This window comes from Schistocerca piceifrons, chromosome 6, assembly GCF_021461385.2.
Source record: "Schistocerca piceifrons isolate TAMUIC-IGC-003096 chromosome 6, iqSchPice1.1, whole genome shotgun sequence".
In the NCBI taxonomy this organism is placed as follows: Eukaryota; Metazoa; Arthropoda; class Insecta; order Orthoptera; family Acrididae; genus Schistocerca; species Schistocerca piceifrons.
Window position 1 is genome coordinate 88,609,153 of NC_060143.1, and position 19,976 is coordinate 88,629,128.

At 38.6% G+C, this 19,976-nt stretch overlaps 1 protein-coding gene across 1 annotated transcript in view; it reads right to left on the minus strand.

The window, feature by feature from the left end:
- Positions 1–2,000: 2,000 nt before the first annotated feature.
- The window catches only part of LOC124802482 (UDP-GalNAc:beta-1,3-N-acetylgalactosaminyltransferase 2-like), a 126,858-nt gene continuing 108,882 nt past the window's right edge, over positions 2,001–19,976 (minus strand). Inside the window, exons 6-7 of the mRNA XM_047263291.1 lie at positions 10,023–10,280; positions 2,001–2,408 (exon numbers count right to left, since the gene is read on the minus strand). Of these exons, the coding sequence (XP_047119247.1) occupies positions 2,171–2,408; positions 10,023–10,280 (496 nt within the window). The 3' untranslated portion in view covers positions 2,001–2,170. The remainder of the gene's footprint in view (positions 2,409–10,022; positions 10,281–19,976) is intronic.

Genomic DNA, 19,976 nt, shown 5'->3' on the forward strand with positions numbered 1-19,976 from the left:
ATATACTGTTAGTTAAGTTGCAAGAAATTAAAATAAGCAGTCAATTATAAAATATGCTGATTACTTTTGTTTTAAGAAAGTGATGTTCTGATATTTCTAATACTTTTTTTACTTACCTTTCAGTATATTTTAATAAAATTCCTGTTTGTTAAAGGCCAGTTTTGTCAAACTACGGCTGTTAGTGAAAAACAAGAGTCCGGAATAATTTTTTTTAACAATGAACCCATTATCATCGCACATCTATATTTTGCCATATGATTTACAACAATATGAATTTGTTGGGGAAATATTTTGAAAATTTTCAATTATGTGCTTTTGTAAAAAAATTAAATCAAAATATTAATTAGTATTTTGAAAAAGGTTATTAAATAGAATCTATGTTTTGTTGCATTTTTCTGGAAAGAGCATGCAAAATGCTGCAAAATGACACCTTTCCCACTCTCTAGCTCAATTACAGCAGCTCCTAGGGCAATTTAAAAAAAGTCCGTTCACACATTTTTGGCTGGTTTTTGAAAAGTTTATATAGCCATATTTCAAAAATGGCTTGAGATAAAAAATTGAAATTTGAAATTTTTCTTAGTCTCAGCACCCACTACATGTATACTAAATTTTAGCAAAGTCTAAAATGGTGAGGTAAAATAGGTGTGTTGATTTGACATAGAAAGACCCTTAAGTGTCTTTTAGTTGTGCTTGTCTACAACTTTTAACATGTCTTCTTTATGGCAAGTAGCAATCTATCTTTTCCTTATATTATTGTTATTCCAACCAACATTGCATGAAGCAACTACAGAAATCATTGTGGAACATATGACGAACATATCCATTAGGACAGTGCAGAGAAATTTGGCAGTAATGGGTTATGGCAGCAGTTGAATAATGCAACTCCCTTTGCTAACAGCATGACATCATCTGCAGCACCTCTCCTGGGCTTGTAACCATACCGATTGGACCCTAGATGACAAAAACTGTGGCCTGGTCAGATGACTCCTGATTTCAGTTGGTAAGAGCTGATGGTAGGGTTCAAGTGAGCCACAGACCCCATGAAGCTATGGACCCAAGCTGTCAACAAGGCACCGTGCAAGCTAGTGGTGACTCCATAATGGTGTGGGCTACATTTACATAGAATGTACAGGGTCCTCTGGTACAATTGAACTGACCAGTGACTGGGAATGGTCATGTTTGGCTACTTGGAAGCCGTCTGCATCCAATCATGGACCCCATGTTCCAAAACAATGATGGAATTTTTAGGGATGACAATGCACCACATCACTGGGAGTAATGTTGCAGAGTGGTAAGAAATGGAATATGCAAATTAAGGATGGTGGTAGGGAATGCAAATGGTTGACTGTGGTTTACTGAGAGAATTCTAGGAAATTGTAGCTTATCTATACAGGACACTTGTAGGATCAATTCTTGAATACTCTTCAAGTGTTTTGTATTTCCACCAGGTCAGATTAAAGGCAGATATCCAAGCAATTCATAGGCATGCTGCTAGAATTGTTACCATCAGGTTTGATCAACATGCATGAATTCAAATGTGAATCCCTGAAGGGAAGGTGATATTCTTTTCTTGAAACACTAAATTGAGAAAGTTAAGGCAACCAGAATTTGTGACAGACTGCACAATAGTCCTGCCTACTGCTACCAACATACATCTCCTGTAATGACCATGAATTCAAGAAAGAGAACTCAGGAGTCAATGGAAGAATACAGTCATTTTGGAGCAATATGTATACATGTATACCTGAAGACCTCAATGTTTGGAAAAGTCTAGAGGAGGCCTTTACAAAGTGGTGGATGAATAAGACTGGTAGCACTCTCTCACATTTACAAGTCCTACCCTTTGTTAGCTTTTACAATTTTCACAACAAAAGTCTACTTCAACTACACTGTAATGAGGAGTGCGAGCAGTATAGAAACGACATATCACTCCCTACACACTAAAAGAGCTAAAAGGTGAGAGTTGATGCTGTGTTCATTAGAAAAAAATGCATACTCGGTAGATCTTACAACAATCACCTTTATGTCACATCATTCTGTCCACAGATAAACATGTTGTATTTACTGTCAACAGAATTGAATGGAATGGCAGGTAATCAGTACAATGACAGATGATCCAGATATATTTACACTTTGTGAATCGTTTGACAGGTCTTTTTATGTCAATTGCTTAAGAAGAGACATTGCCATATTTCTGATACACTTTCCATAAGTGTCTCATTGAATCAGGTGTCAGTTCTCCAGCATTGCACAACTGTAGATTCTGCTCTGTTCTCTCAGCATAGGTGCATTCCCAGATGCAGGGACCTTTATGTTGCCATACTTGTGCATCCTCCAGCCAAACACCCATGCTCACATCTTCTCCTTGTGGCATGTGTACTTCTTGCTGCTGTGATTTATATATTACTCTGCAAGTGAAAAATAGAGAAAGAGAGAGTTAGAGAAACAATACTTCCATATCAGTTTGCATACAGTTCAAAGCTATGGTGTGCACTATTTGTTAACAATGCTATTGACAGTTCATTATGTTCTGTAAAATGGTACATAGTTTCATGATTACACATTTCTTTTCATTATATTTTTTACTGAGAATATAAATGGTATTATTGTTGTAAAGAAATTGACACATTTCAGAACATAGTGAGAGATCTCATTTATGATCGATGGAACAGTCAATGGCTAAATGGTATTTAACCAAACTAGGAATACTTGCTGTGAAGCAGGCAAAAGTGAATACAAATGCCTAAAAAATGAGAAAGACCTGAAGTGTAAAATGGTTAAGCTGGGATGGCAAGAGGACAAATGTAAGGATTTAGAAGCATATATCACTAGGGAAAAGATAGAAACTGCCTACATGAACATTAACGAGGCATTTGGAGAAAAATGAAGCAGCTGTATGAATATCAAGAGCTCAGACTGAAAGCCAGTCTTAAGCATAGAAGGGGAAGCTGAATGGCAGAAGGAGTGTATAGAGGGTCTGTACAAGGGAGATGTACTTGAGGGCAATATTACAGAAATGGAAGAGAACATAGATGAAGATGAGATGAGAGATATGATACTGTGTGAAGAATTTGATGGAGCGCTGCACTACAGCAAGAACAAATGCGACTTCCGTAGTAATATTATGAAAAAGATAGTTGCTACTCACCATAAAGCAGAGATGATGACTCGCAGAGGGGTACAACAAAAAGACTGTCAGAAAGTGAGCTTCCAGCCAACAATTTCACTGGAAATAGACAACATACAACATACATATACACTCTCATACAAATTCAAAACACACACACACACACACACACACACACACACACACACACACACAGAGTCTCTGGCTGCTGAGGCCAGACTGTGGGAGAAGCAACTGGGGGGGGGGGGGGGGGAGGGCATACAGAGGAGGCTGGGGGAGAGAGGAGAGAGAGGGAAGGAAGGGATAGCAGGGTAGGGTGGGATGGGATGGGGGGGGGGGGGGGGGGGGCAACAAATTGCTCCTTGTGGGAGCATACAGGCACGAGGTGGAGAGAGGGTGGGCAGCTAGGTGAAATTGGGAGGTTGGACGGGGGAGCCGGGAGGGAGGGGGGGGGGTCACAGAAAAGGAGAGAAGTAGAAAGACTGCAGGTGCATTGGTGGACCAGAGGGCTGTTAATGCTGGAATGGAAACACGGAAGGGGCTACATAAGTACGGAGAATGATTAATGTAGGTTGAGGCCAGGAGGGATACAGGAACATAGGATATATTGCAGGGATAGTGTCCACTTGTACAATTCAGGAAAGCTGACGGTGGTGGGAAGAATCCAGATGGCACAGGCTATAAAGCAGTCATGGAAATGAAGAATGTCATGTTGGGAGACATGCTCAGCGACGAGATAGTCCAGCTGTTTCTTGGCCACAGTTTGTCAATGGCCATTCAAGTGGACAGATAGTTTGTTGGTTGTCATGCCCATATAGAATGCAGCACCGTGGTTGCAGCTTAGCTTGTAGGTCACATGACTGGTTTCACAGGTAGCCCTACCTTAGATGGGGTAGGTGATGCTTGTGACTGGACTGGAGTAGATGGTGTTGGGATGGTGTATGGGACAGGTCTTGCATCTAGGTCTTTTACAGGGATATGAGCCATGAGGCAAGGGTTTGGGTGATGGGGGTGAGTATGGATGGACAAGAATATTGTGTAGGTTCAGTGGGCAGCAGAATACCATTGTGGGAGGGGTGTGAAAGACAGTGGGTAGTATATTCCTCATTTCAGGGCATGACGAGAGGTAGTCAAAACCCTGGCAGAGAATGTGATTCACTTGCTCCAGTTCTGAGGGGTACTGAGTCACAATCCCTCATGAGGAACTGAATCACTTTCTCCACCAGGATTTTAACTACCTCTTGTCATGCCTTGAAATGAGGAATGTACTACGCACCATCCTCTCCACCCTTCCCACAGTGGTAGGCTCATATCCCTGCAACAGACCTAGATGCAAGACCTGTCCCATACATCCTCCCAGCACCACCTGCTCCAGCCCAGTCAGAAGCATCACTTATCCCATCAAAGGTAGGGCTACCTGTGAAAACAGTCATGTGACCTACACACTAGGTTCCAACCACTGTGCTGCACTCTACATGGCCATGACAACCAACAAGTTGTCAGGCACATGAATGGCCACCAATAAACTGTGGCCAAGAGACAGTTGGATCACCCAACAGAACATTTTTCACCAACACACCCTCAGTCTTTCCACTTCTCTCCTTCTGCTAACCCCCCCCCCCCCCTCCTTCCCCTCCATCTAACCTCCCGACTGCACCTAGCTGCCCACTCTCTCACCACCTCGCTCTGGTATGCTTCCACAAGCAACACTTGATCAGCCCCCTCCCCAGCCCAGCCTCCTCCTTAACCTCATCACCCAGTTGCTTCTCCCATCATGTGCTGCTGCTTGCAGTCTGGCCTCAGCAGCCAGAGAGAATGGTCAAATGGTCATGTGTGTGAGTTGTGTTTGTGTGAGTGTTTGTATGCATGTTGTTTATTTCTAATGAAGGCCTTGTTGGCTGAAAGCTCACTTTATGGCAGTTTTTTTGTTGTGCTTACCTGTGACTCAGCATCTCCGCTATATGGTGACTAGCAACTATCCTTTTCATAATATTTTCCACTATGGAACATAGCACTTTACAATGAAACTCATAAGCTACAATGAAGTACACATTGTGTGTAGCACTGGACACACTGGCTTGATAACAGTAATATCGGTTATAGAATAGGCTGAAACTCGTTTGCGATTGTGTAATTAATACTGTTTCTTTGATGGCTCACCAGTGAGTGCCAGGCGGCTTACCTAAGTTACCTCTATATGCAGGCCTGTGAACTATATGGACACATGACCACTGAAATCACATGCGACATGAGTGAAGGTACGATATATCACACTGAAAGACCCATACTGAAACAAGGCTGTGGCAGTAGACAACATTCTATTAGAACTACTGATAGTCTTGGGAGAGCTAGCCATGAGAAAACTCTTCCATCTGGTGAGCAAGATGTATAATACAGAAGAAATACCTTCAGGCTTCAAACAGAATATAATAATTCCAAATGCAAAGGAAGCAGCTGCCAACAGATGTGAATATTATCGAACTAACTGTTTAATAAGTCATTGTTGCAAAATATTAACTCAAATCTTTACAGATCAAGGGAAAAATGATTGACACCGATCTTGAGGGAAATCAGTTTGGATTCCACAGAAATTTAGGAATATGTTTGGCAATACTGACCATACAACGTCTCTTAAAAGATAAGTAAGGAAAGGCAAACCTACGTTTATAGCACCAGTAGACTTAGAGAACGCTTTTGACAATACTGAATGGAATACTCTTTGAAATTCTGAGAGTAGCAAGGGTAAAATACAGGAAATGAAAGACTATTTACAACTTGTACAGAAACTAGATCTCAGCTGCAAGTGTTAAGGGGCATGAAAAGGAACCACTGGCTGAGAAGGGAGTGAGACATGGTTGTAGCCTATCCTCAATGTTATTCAATCTGTATATTGAGCAAGCAGTAAAGGAAACAAAAGAAAAATTTGGAGTAGGTATAAAAATCCATGGAGAAGAAATAAAAACTTTGAGGTTCGCCGATGACATTGTAATTCTGTCAGAGACAGCAAAGGACTTGGAAGAGCAGTTGAACGGAATGGACAGTGTGTTGAAAGGAGGATATAAGATGAACATCAACAAAAGCAAAACGAGGATAATGGAATGTAGTCGAATTAAATCGGGTGATGCTGAGGGAATTAGATTAGGAAATGAGACGCTTAAAGTAGTAAAGGAGTTTTGCTAGTTGGGGAGCAAAATAACTGATGATGGTCGAAGTAGAGAGGACACAAAATGTAGACTGGCAATGGCAAGAGAAGCATTTATGAAGAACAGAAATTTGTTAATGTCAAGTACAGATTTAAGTGTCAGGAAGTCTTTTTTGAAAGTATTTATAGGGAATGTAGCAACATATGGAACTGAAACATGTACAATAAACAGTTTAGACAAGAAGACAATAGAGGCTTTTGAAATGTGGTGCTACAGATGCTGAAGATTAGATGGGTAGATCGGGTAACTAATGAGAGGCTACTGAATAGAATTGAAAAGGAATCTGTGGCACAACTTGACTAGAAGAAGGGATTGTTTGGTAGGACACGTTCTGAGACATCAAGGGATCACCAATTTAGTACTGGAGGAGAGTGTGGGGGTTAAAAATCTTAGAGGGAGACCAAGAGATGAATACAGTAAGCAGACTCAGAAGGATGTAGGCTGCAGTAGCTACTCAGAGCTGAAGAGGATTGCACAGGTAGAATAGCATGGAGAGCTGAATCAAACCAATCTTCAAACTGAAGACCATGACACAACACAACTACTTATAGAAATGTAGTATTGCCACAAGAAGTAACACTTCATTTACAGCAGCAATTTCTTTTGGAAGAAAAAGCACTATTGCTAGTTATTCTTAAGTTCTCCGACCTATTTGTGTCATTTACTTTGTGTTTGGAGGATGATAGTCAGGACAGTAAGACACTGGGACTTGCATCAGTGAGTCATCAAAAAGAAAGAACCATGTGTTATGCACACAAAATTCTACAACAAAGGAATGATCATCTGCAGCATTATTTGGCATGAAACAAATAAACTTGATAACACATATGGTATTGGAACTTGCTAGATGACAGTTCTGCAACACTAATGATATGGAATTAAAATCATAAGTAACTAAATTCAATGAATTCTTCCTAACAGAAGCTAAAAAACATATGGCCAAAAAATGATCCATCAAGAAAAGACCAATAAATTTACTTATATGGGACCACACCTACTGTTCATCACTGATTTCATCCAAATGAGGTTTGTTCAAGGAGGAGGAGGAGGAGATTAGTGTTTAACGTCCCGTCGACAACGAGGTCATTAGAGACGGAGCGCAAGCTCAGGTGAGGGAAGGATGGGGAAGGAAATCGGCCGTGCCCTTTCAAAGGAACCATCCCGGCAATTGCCTGAAGCGATTTAGGGAAATCACGGAAAACCTAAATCAGGATGGCCGGAGACGGGATTGAACCGTCGTCCTCCCGAATGCGAGTCCAGTGTGCTAACCACTGCGCCACCTCGCTCGGTGAGGTCTGTTCAAAAAATACCAGAACTTTGTTTAAAAAATTTTTCTACACTTACCTTTTACTTACAGCACATGGTCTCATTCGAAATACTCCCCTCCACAATTGAAACCTTGCTCCCAATGCCGCTTCCACTTCCAAAAGCAGTCTTGGTACTCCTCTTGCTGGATCAGCCGGAGTGCTGTTTGTGAATTTTCTTTTATCTCATCTATCGTTGCAAATCTTCATCCTTTCAATACGGTTTTCAGCTTTGGAAATAAGAAAAAGTCTGCAGGGACCAGGTTCAGAGAGTACGAAGGATGAGGCAGCACAGTGACTTTGTTTTCTTGTGCAATAGTCATGCACCAACAGGGATGAATGTGTGAGTGTGTTATCATTATGAAAGAGCCATGAATTGTCTCGCCACATCTCAAGCTGTTTCCTTCTCGTATCTTCTCACAGGCATAGCAACACAACTCAATAGTAACATCGATTAACAGTTTGTCCCTATGGCATGAATTCATAATGAACTAATCGTTCAAACTCAAAGAAAACTATCAGCATGGCTTTGACATTTAACCTGACCTGATGAGCTTTTTTGGGCCTTGTAAAACATTTCTGACCCATTGTGAAGACTGAACCTTGATCTCAACATACACATACCATCACCAGTTATGATTCTCTTAAGGAACATCTCATTTCCATTCACGTGACACAAAAGCTCTTCACAGATTGTGAGGCAAAGGTCTTTCTGGTCCGGGCTCGTGAGCTGTGGGACAAACTTGATGCATTCCTAGATGCTGTGTCAGGATTTCATGACATGTTCCAACTGAAATTTTACATTCTTTTGCAAGCCCTCAGACAGTCAGTCATCAATTGGCATGCACAATTTTGTTGACTTTCCTGACATGAGCGTTGTCGATAGATGTCGAAGGATGTCCTGAACAGGGGTCATCATTAACTTCCATCTGGCCATTTTAAAAGTGTGTGAACCATTCCCATCACCAAGTACAGCTTGAGCACTGATCACCATAGACTTCCTGCATCATTTGATGTGTCTTTGTACAGTTTTTCTTGAGTTTCATGCAAAATTTAATGCAGGTGCATTGCTCCTCTGACTCCGCCGTCTCGAAATTCGCGAACTGTGCAACACAGTGTTCTACTCAATACAGCACTGAACAATAACAGAAATACAATACTGAAACTTACGAAAGTTACACATTAAATACAAGTATTAGCAGGGATGCCAATCACATTTTGCTCCAACACAGCATTGGCACGAAATTACGAATGTTCCAGAATTTTTTGAACAGACCTCGTATACAAGGGTTTACCAGAAATGAAAGTGACAGAAGTGGGAGCTCCAGGTAGACTAGCATTTAGAAAAAAAATAGCATATTTGGTGCAAGTCAGGCGAGGCATGGGCCATTTATGATAGTATAGTTTGCAGGAAGTGGTTGGCACAGTGGAAAGAGTACAGAACAGTAATCCAAGGGTTGTTGGGTCGAGTCTATGCACAGAAACTTTTTTCTATTTTTAATTCTTATGTTACATTGTAAATAAACAAAACTAATACTTGTATTTATTAATATTTCGACAAAAGGCATGAAAAGAAAACGGCAAGGAAAATTTGCGATTGCAAATAAACTTCCAGGTATGGACTGTGATGTGCACATGATAACTTCATATATAAAATTAGATACCTTTAATATTGTACACTTGACGATTTGCATCATAAAATCGGGAGAAGCAGTAATTGTTTCAGCATTTTGCACCAGTTATAAATGTCACATTTTTTACAATTAAATGATTACATGGATGTTTTAAAGTTTCTATAGTAACACAAACCTGGTTTGCACTCATACAAAGTTTTCTAGTTGAGAGCTAGCATGTTAATGAGCTCCATATCTAGCTAGCATAGTTCCCAATGGCCAATGGATTGATTTTACCTGCGCTGGGAAACTATCGCCCACATGCAGGGGCTGAGGGCTGCTCGAAGGTCAAAATGAAACATTCAGAATACAAAGTGTTGTATGCTTTTATTACAATACCTTCTTGGAATATTATTTGCAGAGTCCTCATGGGCACTGTAAGTACAATCATTTGTTGGAAATTTATTTGCAATCCCAAATTTCCTTTGTCTTTCCTTTTCATGCTTTTTGTGAAAATATTAAAAATACAACATTTAACATTTGAGCATTCTGGCCTGAGATGATGGAGTTGAAGGTCATGTGTGCACGAGATGTGCTTGCCTGTGTTTATGACTAGTGTGTGTTTCTCTGTTGCTGGTTAAGTCTGCCGCCAAAAGCTTTATGTGAATGCCTTATCTCTTTTAATCGTGCCTGTCTGTAACTTAATGTGTCTTCTTTACAGTAAGTTGAAATCTATTATTATTATTATTATTATTATTATTATTACATACATTACCTTTCAACAAGATCCCAACTCAGCACATAACCACCACCACAAGGAAATGGTGGATATACCTTCCAAGGATGGGGAGCAGGTTCACGCCATTTCCCTGCACTCTGCGGTTTCCATCCCTCACGGAAGGAGCCCCACCATGTCCAGGATTTACTGGCTTTTTCTGTCAATTCTTGCATCACAATTCTTGTGTCAACAAATACATCATCATCTGTTTTCATCACAAAATGTGGTTGAGTGGCCCAGCTTTGTTCCTTTAACCTAATGCAGGAGAAAAAGTATTGGATTGGAGACTATTTTTAATACCAGTATTTTAAAATTAATGTCATTTATTCCAATAAATAAGCTCTAAAAGCACACAAAAGTATCTCTGTATAGACTGTGCAATAAAATAAGTTGTCAGTGATGTACAAACAATTTAAAAAAATCTTTACATCAAAACACAGTCTGTTATTTTTCAACGCAATGAATAATAATTTCAGTGCAGCTCTAAATGCATCATCAAATCTTGTTTTTTGGATGTACAAAGAATATCCATACATTATTCTTGTTAGTGAATCTGCAAATATAAACATGAATAATAAGGATTTTGACTGTAAAAGAGAAGAGAACCTCTGTGCTGACTGGTCAAGAATACTGATATTGTAAGTACACTACAACTAACCTAAGCAATTTTTATTAGTTTCAGGACATCTACCAGAAAAATAGATCACAGCACTCCTAACTTCTGGAAGAATAGATTTCTATTCTAGGGGGCATAGAGGCACCACCAGATATCAGAATGAAAACCAAGTAGCTGGTGCAACACTACTGTCAACTGCTGTGGCACCATTACCCATATGGTGCTTGTCACTAGGAGAACCCTCTGATGAGACTATGTCAAAATCCTGCACATAAGCTGGCCCAAGGCCAGTCTGAGGCAGTTTTAATTCGATAGCAGTACAGACACGGTGGCAGTGCGCATCAGTTGGCCTGTTTATTTGTGTTTACTCTCAGACTCTACTAGCAGCTGGTTGAGATTTGACATTACGCAAACTCGACTTTAACTGGAAAACTTACTTAAAACAGAAGCAATGCTCTAAGGAACATTCTGTTATCTATGTTAGTTTGTGAGTAGACTGCACTAAAGTGGCAGGGTCTGTGGTACATGAAAATCAGACTTTGAATATTTTTGTGTTGAGACAAGAGTCAACTCTTTCTTGGATGACAAGAGACAGTGCTGTGTTGGGCTGCATGACTTACATGTCTCTCCCAGTTGACTCATACATTGTGCATGCAGCCGATCCTCTTCTTTGGGTCATCAGCTATGTCACTCTCACCATTTAATTTTTCTCCGAAGACTGTATCAAGTTAGAAGGAATAATATTAAACAATTATCTATTCTTGAAATAAATCATGTACTCATAGAATCTTTTCATTTCAACAACAATATATTTTCAACTCTCATCCCCAAAGTAACAATTATTCTGTACAAGCTTCAGCAAGCCAACTGGTTCCATGACAAATGTCAGAATCGACAAAACACCCATTAAATTACATACGTGCTGCCTCATGCAGAGCCAAGACGTGAAGTAAGAGTCTCTATACAATACACGCTTCATCTGTCCCTGTAACAATCCTCATGACACCACAAACCACGGAACATTATACAAACACGCTTTGACTTTTTGATATAAATTTCAAGGTGCTGCTGGTAACCACTTGTCGGGGTCGCTTGTCCAATGCAGCTCCTGGCTTCTCGTGACAGCTGTCCCTCCTGCACGCACACATTTGTGTGGCACAGTAAAAAGATTCTGTCACCCTCGTCATTAAAATAACGGGTGTTCGAGATGGTGGAGAGCCAAGTGTTTCTAGAATTTACACTGAAATCCTTGAAGCACTACATATTCCTCCCCTTATCTCTAATACACGATATTTTACACATATTCATCATGTACATTAATATCTATCACAACAATAATTTATATTTCAATCGATATTCAATATATCTCTTTTAGTTCTTGTGTACTTAATACCTAAATTTTCCTTTCCTTGTTTTTGTTTGTTTCAACAATCACTATCTGAGCATTTCACCCAACATTGGAGTTAGTACTTTTACATCTAGGAATCGTGCGGACAACATTTTTTATTTTCAATCACAAACTCCAGGTGGCATAGACTTTTGATTGCCTCGTTATTTAGTATAATTCTCTAAACTATATTTTCTTTAGTACTTAACAGTCTCATTTCATACAGTAGCTTGTAGTCTGGAGGAAACGCTGGAGAAAAAAAAAAACATGTTCTTTCCGACACTCATAAGTCTTAATAATGCTGTCGATGTAAAGAATCCAAATTTATCAGAATAATCTCTACAAAATTGTGTGACTTCTGTCACAATACTGTCCTTCCCTTTAGGCACAGTACCTATACTTTACCTCTGGGTTGCTCCTATGGATGCACTACCTCCTTCCGTTTTGGTAGGTATGCCCCTTTCTTATCCCTGTATTCTATGGTACAGGTCAATCCCCTTCTTAGTGGCCCTGGCCGCACAGTATAGATCAGCCTCTCTTCAGTCTGCCTATCTGCCCTTTTCTTCATTCAATAAAAGCAGGGTGTGGCCCCCCCTTATCCTTTACGAGTAGGCCCCATGTTTACATCTTTATGTATACTGTCGCTAAATATTACCTGGCAAAATTCAATTCTACTTCACACTTCACTCTTACCTCTGGGTACCTTATTTAATCCCCTAGAGTCCTCCACTACTTTTCAACTTCTACACTTTCAGCACACCTCATATTTATATATAATTCATTATATCATACCTTTCTTTATTCTATACTTGTCCCACTATCCTACAAATCATCAGAACAAATATTCGACTGATATTCCTAAATAATTATCACCAGTAGTTCCTACCTGGCTTATGCTCATTAGTTCTTCCTTAGTTTCTACTCTCCTTCATTTCTCTCACTTCCTTGTGTGATAAAGAACTGTCTCTGTTCTTAAACATGTGTAAATATATAAGAAAGAACAAAAGAAAAAAAAGGGACGATGCAGAACTGTCATATTTCAACCATACAATATGTGCCTCTACCCAGATGTACATATGTCTTTTTTCCCTTCCATCCCTTGGCGGTTCCGACATCGCTTTAGGTTTCTAGCCCGTAATTTCCATGTTTGCGTCTAAGTGTAATCTTGTGTGTAGGTCGATGTGTGTTCGTGCAGCCTGATTCTTTGGCCTACTTATGTGAAATAAGCTGAAGGTTATAGGAAACCACAGAGAATGAGAAGGACATCAGCGATAGAAGTATATGCAGACACATGTTGATGGTGTTGAGACAGCAACCAGCCACAAATTTATTTTCAGTTCCTTTGTTCAGTTCCTACTGGTCACGGTAGCTTTTGAATAAAGGAACTGAAAATAAATTTGTAGCTGGTTGCTGACTCAACACCATCAACATTTGTCTTCAAATAACAGCCACGCTCTCGAACCATGTCATCATATGACAAAATTGCACAAAGAAGTCTATGCATATGGAAAGAGGGAACGATAGACCGGTACTCAAATGAGCAGTAAGAAAGGAAAAAATAGAGATGGTTGCTAAGATCGAAGGAGAAAAAGAAGATAGCCCCAAAGACAGGAAAACCATTCCCACCCCCTTCCCCAGGATCCCTACTTTGCCGATACTTGAGTGAGAAGCTGGAGGAGGTACGATGTTAAACGTCTCCTGCAGAACGGACATTCGCACCTTCACCTTTGAAGCTCCCGAAGAAAAATCTTAGCAACACTTATGGAATGGCAAATGGTGAAGAATCAGTCACACTTGTTTGCGAGGGTCGTCTGAAAGGTGTGGTGTGGTGTGTGTGTGTGTGTGTGTGTAGTGTCAGTCATGTCTTTACCTACATTACCCACCCCTTTCACGATTGATACAAACCCTCCCATCGACATCACATCTCATAAAAGGTATAAATGTCCTACAAAAATACAAAATTATACACTACGATAAGACAGTTATTTCGTTAGTCACCTCATATTATAAAGAATTAGTCACAATCTTGTAGTCATATATGATCACTTAAATACTAACATGATAGGATAGTTTAAGAGGTTATGAATAGATTACAGAATAGTTGAAGATGGTTCAAATGGCTCTGAGCACTATGGGACTTAACATCTATTAGATTAGATTAGATTAGATTAGATTAGATTAATACTAGTTCCATGGATCATGAATACGATATTTTGTAATGATGTGGAACGAGTCAAATTTTCCAATACATGACATAATTAGGTTAATTTAACAACATACTTAAGTTAATATAACAACTTTATTTTTTATTTTTTTTATTTTTTTAATATTTTTTTCTTTTTTTTTCTTAATTTATATCTAAAAATTCCTCTATGGAGTAGAAGGAGTTGTCATTCAGAAATTCTTTTAATTTCTTCTTAAATACTTGTTGGTTATCTGTCAGACTTTTGATACTATTTGGTAAGTGACCAAAGACTTCAGTGCCAGTATAATTCACCCCTTTCTGTGCCAAAGTTAGATTTAGATTAGATTAGATTAGATTAGATTAGATTAGATTAGATTTACTTTCATTCCAATTGATCCGTAGTGAGGAGGTCCTCCTGGATGTGGAACATGTCAGAAAAACAACAATACATGACAAATATTTACAACTAAAACAAATAAGCTAATGTACCATTCCACAGGTCCCAAGTGGAATGATCGTCATTTTTAATGAACACTAAGAGTCATTTTACAAATACTAATGCACTGAATTTAAAATAAAAAACGTTTTTTATTTATTTATAAGGTAATAAACATGTAATACAACTACTGTAATACTTATTTACAATGAACACATTACTGCACTGAAATGGTGCAGAAGTTAGGTTATACTTACACACACACACACACACACACACACACACACACACACACACACACACACACACACACAAATTTTCAGTGAACACATTACTGCACTGAAATTGTGCAGAAGTTATGTTGTACTTATATACAAATCAGTTGGTTTTACTAAGAAATTCATCAATGGAGTAGAAGGAGTTGGCCACCAATAAATCCTTTAGGCTTCTCTTAAACTGAATTTCATTGGTTGTTAAGCTTTTTATGGCTGCTGGCAAGTTATTGAAAATGTGTGTTCCTGAATAATGCACACCTTTTTGTACAAGACTAAGTGACTTTAAATTCTTGTGAAGATTATTCTTATTTCTAGTATTGATTCCATGAATTGAGCTGTTGGTTTGAAAAAGTGATATATTTTTAATGACAAATTTCATTAAGGAATAAATATACTGGGAAGCTGTAGTTAGTATCCCTAGTTCCCTAAACAGGCTTCTGCAGGATGTTCTTGAGTTCACACCACATATAATTCTTACTGCACGTTTTTGTGCCCGGAAAACTTTAGCTTGGCTTGATGAATTACCCCAAAAAATAATCCCATATGACATTATGGAATGAAAGTAAGCATAGTATGCCAGCTTTTTCATTTTTATATCCCCTACGTCTGACAAAATTCGCATTGCAAACAGAGATTTGTTAAGACGCTTCAGCAGTTCTGTGGTGTGCTCCTCCCAATTGAATTTATTATCAAGCTGTAATCCCAAGAATTTAACACTGTCCACTTCTTCTATCTTCTTGTCATCATATGTTAGACATATACTCTTGGGACACCCCTTACAAGTTCTGAACTGCATGTAGTGTGTTTTTTCAAAGTTTAGTGACAAAGAATTGGCTAGGAACCAGTGATTAATGTCCACAAATATTTTATTGGCTGATCTTTCTAAGACTACACTTGGTTTGCTATTTATTGCAATGTTTGTATCATCGGCAAACAAAACAAACTTGGCATCTGGTAATGTTACTGATGAAAGGTCATTGATATACACAAGAAAAAGTAAGGGCCCCAAAATGGAACCTTGTGGGACCCCACATGTAATTAGTTCCCAGTTGGATGATGCCTGATAGACATGTATCAAGCTCTTTCCTAATAACACCCTTTGTTTCCTGCCAGAGATATAAGATTTGAACCATTTTGCAGCATTTCCTGTTACACTATAATATTCTAGTTTACTTAAAAGGATATTGTGATTTACACAGTCAAATGCCTTTGATAGATCACAAAATATACCAGTTGCCTGCAATTTTTTGTCTAATGAATTAAGCACATTTTCACTGTAAGTGAAGATAGCCTTCTCAATATCAGAACCTTTTAGAAATCCAAACTGTGACTTTGACAGTATGTTATTTGAGATAAGGTGGTTATAAAGACGACGGTACATTACTTTTTCGAAAATTTTTGAGAATGCTGGTAACAGTGAAATTGGACGGAAATTTGATGCTATTTCTTTATCTCCCTTCTTAAACAGTGGCTTAACTTCAGCATATTTCAGCCATTCAGGAAATATTCCACTGATAAACGACTGGTTACACAGATAGCTTAATATGTTACTTAGCTCAGAATCACATTCTTTAATTAACTTTGTTGATATTTCATCATACCCACTAGATGTTTTTGATTTTAAAGATTTTATGATGGACATTATTTCTGTTGGGGTAGTGAGGGTCAAATTCATATTATGGAAATTACTTGAAATGTCTGGTCTAAGGTAATCCATAGCAGCATCTACCGAACCTGACAACCCCATCTTTTCAGTAACAGTTATAAAATGTTTGTTAAAAAGTTCTGCAACACTATACACATCTGTCACCAATGTATCATTTACTCTTAATGCTATTTGTTCCTCTTCATGTCTGGTCCTACCGGTCTCCTCCTTCACTATATCCCATATTGTCTTTATTTTGTTATCTGATATGACTATCTTTTCCTTGTAATATATTTGCTTTGACATCCATATTACAGTCTTTAATATTTTGCAGTATTTCTTATAATGTGCTATAGCATCAACATTGGAAATGTTTCGGATTGACAGATACAGTAATCTTGAATAGTGAAGATCATCCTTTTTCCTAGTATTGTAGTTATGCACACTGCTATTACTTTTGAATTGGGTTTGGTTGTTAATAACAAATTTCATAAGAGAGTATATATACTGAGAAGCTACTGTGAATATCCCTAGATCCTTAAATAAATGTCTGCAGGATGATCTTGGGTGGACTCCAGCTATTATTCTGATTACACGCTTTTGTGCAATAAATACTTTATTCCTCAGTGATGAATTACCCCAAAATATGATGCCATATGAAAGCAATGAGTGAAAATAGGCATAGTAAGCTAATTTACTAAGATGTTTATCACCAAAATTTGCAATGACCCTTATTGCATAAGTAGCTGAACTCAAACGTTTCAGCAGATCATCAATGTGTTTCTTCCAATTTAATCTCTCATCAATGGACACGCCTAAAAATTTGGAATATTCTACCTTAGCTATATGCTTCTGATTAAGGTCTATATTTATTAATGGTGTCATACCATTCACTGTACGGAACTGTATGTACTGTGTCTTATCAAAATTCAGTGAGAGTCCGTTTACAAGGAACCACTTAGTAATTTTCTGAAAGACAGTATTGACAATTTCATCAGTTAATTCTTGTTTGTCAGGCATGATTACTATACTTGTATCATCAGCAAAGAGAACTAACTTTGCCTCTTCATGAATATAGAATGGCAAGTCATTAATACATAATAAGAACAACAAAGGACCCAAGACTGACCCTTGTGGAACCCCATTCTTGATAGTTCCCCAGTTTGAGGAATGTGCTGATCTTTGCATGTTACGAGAACTACTTATTTCAACTTTCTGCACTCTTCCAGTTAGGTACGAATTAAACCATCTGTGCACTGTCCCACTCATGCCACAATACTTGAGCTTGTCTAGCAGAATTTCATGATTTACACAATCAAAAGCCTTTGAGAGATCACAAAAAATCCCAATGGGTGGTGTTCGGTTATTCAGATCATTCAAAATTTGACTGGTGAAAGCATATATGACATTTTCTGTTGAAAAACCTTTCTGGAAACCAAACTGACATTTTGTTAGTACTTCATTTTTACAGATATGTGAAGCTACTCTTGAATACATTACTTTCTCAAAAATTTTGGATAAAGCTGTTAGAAGGGAGATTGGACGGTAATTGTTGACATCAGATCTATCCCCCTTTTTATGCAAAGGTATAACAATAGCATATTACAGTCTATCAGGGAAAATGCCCTGTTCCAGAGAGCTATTACACAGGTGGCCGAGAATCTTACTTATCTGTTGAGAACAAGCTTTTAGTATTTTGCTGGAAATGCCATCAGTCCCGTAGAACTTAGAACTACTTAAACCTAACTAACCTAAGGACATCACACAACACCCAGCCATCACGAGGCAGAGAAAAATAGTTGAAGATTTGAAGGGAATTTGGTGTAGGAAAACTAACGTGGAAGTAACACTGAAAACAACTCAGGAACCAACGGTCGTCGCTCCACCCGTTAACACAGAATGTTCACACCCTGGGGAACAGATGTGACTCCACTCGGAACCCATCTGAGATTAACCTCACTCGATTGATTACGGACCAATACTTCTCATTAAATGTGAAAGTCTCCGCAGAACAAAACAATTACCATTTTACTAGGAAGCATGACATTAAGAAAAGTTATTCTATGTTCTAATCTGTCCTGGACATGTTCGAATTCTTTCCATAAGTCATCTCTAACATTGCTATTATCATTAAGTTTGGAAAAAGCAACAGTTGAAACATTTCCGGAGATTATACTCTTGATAATTTCTTGATCTATAATTATCTCAAAAGGTTCCGTCAGACTACTTACATTTATCATGTCAGAGTTGGCTAGTTTTTCCTTAAAATTTCTCTCTATGTCATCAACTCGAGTGTTGATGCCTGCAATTTGTGACTGGACAATAGGGATCACCTTATCCTGTCTTTCTACACTGTCTTTTAAGGCATGCAACATTTGCTTTACCACATCGAATGTAACATTGCATACATTTTGAAATGATCCTAATTTTTCGACAAGTTCCATTTCTATATTATTACATTTATCTTCAATGTCAAATTCAAATTTTTTAAGTTAAATCTTGAAATTGCACACCCTGTCTCTGGTTAAATTCAGTAAATAGTTGATTAATGTGAGTATTTAAAGAACTGGTTAGCTCATTCTTTAAATCTAACTTCAGATTTTCAACTCTCTTACTCAGAGTGTCAAACTCAGTCTTTAACATGGTTACATTTGTTGCTTGACTGTTTAAGATTTCACTTCGGCTACTTAAAACCTCACTCTGAGCATCTAATTTGGTGTTTAATTGTGCATTCACTGAATCTAACTTAAAACTTTGATCACTGAGTTCCTGTCTTAAAGAAGCATTTTGAGCATTTAACTCTGCTCTTTGAGTATCTAACTTAGCATTTAGTTCTTTTCTCAAAGAGGCATTTTCATCACTTAGTTCTTTTCTTAAAGCCACGGAATCTGCTCTCTGGGCTTTAAGTAAATTCACTACCTCAGACCGGTCTGGCACCTCCTTACTCACTGTCATAACCATGGCTGGTTCTGAAGTTTCTCCTGTTTCTTGAATGGTATCCATATCCCGAGTGATTTTTGACCTAGTGATCATCTAACACATCACCTCTAAATGTACTAGCTACAGCACTATAGTCTTTGAACAGTTTCTTCTTCTTTTTAATTTTCTACTCGAATAATTATTGTTGTTCTCTCACCCGGCGTAGAGTTTTATGCTGCGTCGGCGAGCAGGTGTAGAATCGGCACCGGTGAATAGCACAGGTGCCAGCAGTGTCGAACATTGGTTATGGCATCGGCGTCGGCAAGCAGACGCGAAGTCAGCAACAGGGAACAATAGCCATTGCAGTCAGCAATGGTGGCGGGTTACAGCGGCGGCAGCTGGTTACTGCCTTGGCTGGTTACTGCGTTGACGTCAGTGGCTGGTTGCTGCATGTGTGAGAATTGCTTCCTCCCCACACCCAAATCTTC